General features: G+C 43.3%; 1 protein-coding gene across 1 annotated transcript; it reads left to right on the top strand.

Annotated features, from left to right (window-relative positions):
- The first annotated feature begins 351 nt into the window (after positions 1–351).
- Positions 352–2654, top strand: LOC127543261 (uncharacterized). The gene is made up of 3 exons (XM_051969321.1): positions 352–558; positions 1195–1254; positions 1590–2654. Exons 1-3 carry the CDS (start codon positions 539–541, stop codon positions 2494–2496), a joined length of 987 nt encoding a protein of 328 aa, XP_051825281.1. The 5' UTR covers positions 352–538; the 3' UTR covers positions 2497–2654.
- The last annotated feature ends 2105 nt before the right edge of the window (positions 2655–4759 follow it).

Genomic DNA, 4759 nt, shown 5'->3' with positions numbered 1-4759 from the left:
ATTTCCAATAGGGTAACCTTGTGTGACATATTTAATATTCCTTGTGATATGACCTAAAGACATTTCCCCACCTAACTCCCAAATTAGCTCTCATTTTATAACTTCCTCAAAAGCTTGCCAAAAGATAATGAATTTCTCATGGGATTCCTTTATTTAGCATGGGACTGGATGAGTTTACTATGTGTGTAGAGTGTTTTTTCTTTTCACTTGTTTTAAAAAAAAATACCATTACCAAAAATATGTTTTCTCCCTTTGAATGTTGGGTGTGCCCAGCCCCTCCCCCGCCCTGTATACCTAAAGAGTTATCTCCTAGGAGACAACTGTTTCTCAATGTTGATCACTGTAGAATATAGCTGTTGGGTAGCACTGGGAAGTCAGAGTTGGGTCAGCTTGAAGCTGGAGATTTTCTGGCTAATGGTGAGACCCAACTTTGCCTGCCTAGTTAGCTACCTCCAGCCCAACTTCAACAGAGGCCGACGTTGTCCCTAAAACAACTCTACTACACTGACAAGCAATTTTACAGATACCTAGTTTTTAAATGGCTTGTCCGGATAAACCGTGAGTACCTTCTTTCCTTTCCACCTGTAAAATTTTATATAGGGAATAGCCTTTTAGATACTATCTCAATGATGGGGAAGCAAGGGGAGTTGAGAAGGACTGAGCTCAGAGGTCACACAGTTAACAAAGGCAGGTCTTAAAAACAGAACTTGCCTTCTTCATTAAATACCATACGTAACCCTAGAAGGAAGGGAGGGGAGAGCAAAAAATAAGACCTCCTTTAATTAATTTGATTAACTTTACTGATCAGTACAATCAATTGAACTCATTTGTTTACCTTAACTTATTTACTTAACTAATTTTATTTGAAATAGTAAGGAGTACATTTAAGGAATTTATTCTGCCACAAGGTTACATGAGATAAAAATAGAGGTACAAGAATGATTTGCCTAAAATTGAAGGCTGATGGAGTCATAATGTCTATCCAAGGGGACTGGGTGGCAGAAGAAGGGGAAAGGACATTGGGTGGGGGAAGCCATATTTCTAACTTCTTGTTTTCTGTCTCCCAAAACTTGTATAAGAAACCAAATCTTAGGGTATAACGTAACAGAGCAAGGATTTGAATCTGGGCATTCTAATTCCAACTCAACCATACTCTCACACTAACTCTTTTCCTCCAAATTCTTTATCATAAAGGAAACAAAATCCCACTTCAAATGTGAGCGGCGGCGAAGTTCACCAAGCTCCCAACCTCAGGTACTGGAGTCCGGTGGGATGATGGGCCCACCTCAGGAAGGCAATGCTGGTCTTCCTTGAAGAACAGGAAGGGTTATAACAGCCACTGATAAAATTAAGAGGGGGAACAAGGACATCTTAGAGGCAAAAGGGGGATGATTTATGTGTACGGATATAAGGCAGCAGGGTGGGCAAAGGGTGTAGAGACAAAATAAATAGTGGGGCATTTGGGAAAGGATGAGATCTTCTTCTTCCCCCAGCTATATCCTAGGAAATTCACAGGTGTATCCACAGCTTGGGGGAAAAACTGAGAAAATACTACCTTTAACATTCTCCTTTTCTTCTATTTCTTATAGCCGCCAAGAAAACACCTCTTTGGTAAAACTAGACAAGCAAGATGAATCTGAGGCATGTGTCAACGGACAAAGTGTGCAGGCTAGATGGCCACAAGGCTGGTTAAAGAACGGGAATAGGGATGTCCGACGGTGCCCTTTTGCCCCCTTAAGACCACCAGGCACTCTTCTCCGAGAAGAGAGGAAGAAGCAAATGGAATGGGCCTCCATGTGGCTAAACGAGGGGAAAGGCCCTAACATCCGTGCCTATTCATCAGGTCCCCTCCGTCCTCCTCTGGGGCCCCCACCTATGCCAGCAGAGCCATTAGACCCTAACAACCAGAGGAAGCAGCAGGCCAAGTGGCAAAAAGTTAAGGGTGAGGTTCCCATCTGCCCTCCTCTTGGCATTCTAAGACCTGCTTCCGAATCTAATGCGCAGAAAAGAGAGCAACTGCGAGGTGACTACAAGCCCCCAGATAGCCCTGGGAATAATGCCAGAGGAGCCATGTGCTTACAAAATGGGAGGAGCAATCAAATGGCTAGGGTTTCCCCCTGCTCTTTAAAGCATCCCCTACAGCCACCATCCAACAACATGCAGGGAAATGGCAAGGGTTTCCAACCCCGTGGACCACCAATGCCCAATCAAGAGCAGGTACAATATCCTGCTATCACCCAAGGGGGTCCATGGCCGCCTATGGATAATTGGATGCAACCCATCCTATTTGCAGCCTGTATGCCACAATGTTACATGCCCAATGGACAGGGCTCTTTCAATCAATATTCTAATCCACCCTATAATATGCCATTTCCTTTCCCCTTCATGAATTCTCCAACCTTTGTTCCTTTTTTGCCTCCCTATATTTTTCCTTCTCCTCCTCTCAATCCTCTGCCTTTCCACGGCCCTCCTTACCCAAACAGAAGGAACAACTGAAGTCTGAAAGAAATATGGGGGAGTGAAAGTATAACTTTCTTATGTTATACTTATATTTGGAAGAATTTTCCCCCCAGTTATTCTCATGTCAAAAGGAAACCCAATAAAAGGTTCTGATACTTGAAAGAATGGCAATTATTAAAAACACATTAAAGAGACCTAGAGAAAGTCTTGGGTTTTTCTATCCTGTTAAGATCGCACAGAAGAATTTCAATGACATTTTCCTTGTAGATTACTTAACCGTGGGACTCCCTAGCAAAAACAATGGACAATAATGGGCACAGTTTGGGGTTTGGAAATTTGATATTTAAAAAATATATGATTTCTACCATCTCCCCACATGGGACAATGCAGAGGATCACAGGATTTAGAAGTGGAAGTGACCTTTCCAACACAAAAAAGTAATGACCAAAGTCACAGGGCCACATAACAGAGCAAAGATTTGAATCCAGGTATTACCCTCACACTAGCTCTTTTCCTCCAATTTCTTTATCATCGAGGAAACAAAATCCCATTTCACATGTGTGCAGCCAAGTTCACCAAGCCCCCAGTCTCAGGTATTAAGAGTCCACCGGGAATCTAAGATGACACTCATGTAGCGAAATCACCAGAATTCACAAACTCTTAGTTTTCCATGTCCATCTAACCAAACCTATATTGCCCTAGAGACCAATTATATTTCTCCAAGTCAATCCAACTGTAATCCTTACTTCAAATTAATTTGATATCGGTTTGGGGCAGGAGAGTGACCTGGTATAGCCCTACATACTCACAAGATAAAGTAGATTCTTTCACAAGCAGGAATATGAGATTTGAATTTTTGTCAAACTCTAGTAGTTTCTGGAATGGATGCCTACAAATTGGAAATATATTCTAGGAGTACAAGATGACAGGATTAGAACTTTGAGGTACCTTAGAGATCACTGAGAAAAAGGCCCTCACTTTACACAGAAATAAAGGGTCTGAGGCGGGGTCAGAGAAAGAGACCTCGCCAACGTCCCAGGAGATGTGAGTGGCAGAGGTTCCCTCATAGGAAAGCCAGAACTTTCTAGAGCATGGTCCACTGTTTCCTTCACTGGAGATGAATTCAAAGGAGCACAGGCCCAAAGGCCAAAAAAGGTCTAATTATAGGTGAGGAAATGGCACAAAGAGAAGTGGGACCTTGTGCTAGGCCACATGGGTAGCAAAGAGTCAAGCTGGAATTTGAACATTAGTTTAAAGGAGAGACTAAATAAAATCCTTTTAGCCTGATGATATAATAGTAATTTTGAATTAATGTGTCAAGTACAGGGAATCCCATGCTGGATGGGAACAGTTTTCCCTGTGATTTTTTTTCCCTGTCCCTTGCCAATGTATCAGATTTAACCCAACAGCCCAGGACGCTGAGAGAGAAAATCTCCAAAAGCTTCTGGGCCCCATGTTTCATGTCTGTTTGCCCATGGAGCTTCTCAAGCAAACAGGGCATCAGAATCCTCTGAAGCTTCCTTTCTGGTTATTCATATCCAGTCACTTTAAATTGGCTTGTTCCAGACTCTGAGGTGGGAGCGCAGGGCTTTGGAGGAGCAGCTGGGTAGTGTCGAATGAATTTCCCCTCACATTGAGCATGTCCTGAAGCTGGCACCATTCCACCAACTCACTGTGGATTGGACAGAAGGATTCAGCAAATCATTCGACAGCTGCTCACTAGGAGATAGCTTCATCCCACTGTACCAAATACTTATTGCATTTTCAGCCTTAATGAATGAATGAGCTGGGCTTGCTTATGGGCATCACCAAGACCTCCCCAGCCAGATGCTAAAAGATATATAGACAAGAAGCACAGTCTGCATATCAAGCAGACTGCCAACTGTCTGGAGAGTCCCCAGACGGAGAGCACATACCACCGGGGCCAGACCCATTCCTCTTCCCACTCAAGGAGTACAAACAAAGGCTCCCGTTATCTCGCTCCACAACCAATTCATCTAGACCAGAAAATACCAGCAAAGCAATCCGTTAACAATCCCTTTTAATGTCATTCTGTTCCATAAACCTTTAGCGGGTACCTTCTGTGTGTCCTGCTAAGTTATAAGGGAGATACCCAGACCCGATGAGAGACAGTCCCTGGCCCTATGCTGGGGAGGACACAGTGATAAGGAGAAGATATATAGTCAAATAACTATAAGGCAAAGCAGAGCATAAATGCCCGGGTGAGATACAAAACCTTTGAGGAGATTCAAGGTAAAACCAAGGGAGATCATGAGGGAAGTGGCATTTGAATGGAATC

Source organism: Antechinus flavipes, chromosome X, assembly GCF_016432865.1.
Source record: "Antechinus flavipes isolate AdamAnt ecotype Samford, QLD, Australia chromosome X, AdamAnt_v2, whole genome shotgun sequence".
In the NCBI taxonomy this organism is placed as follows: domain Eukaryota; kingdom Metazoa; phylum Chordata; class Mammalia; order Dasyuromorphia; family Dasyuridae; genus Antechinus; species Antechinus flavipes.
Note: the sequence above shows the minus strand (reverse complement) of the source record. Positions and strands in the feature narration are given on the sequence as shown.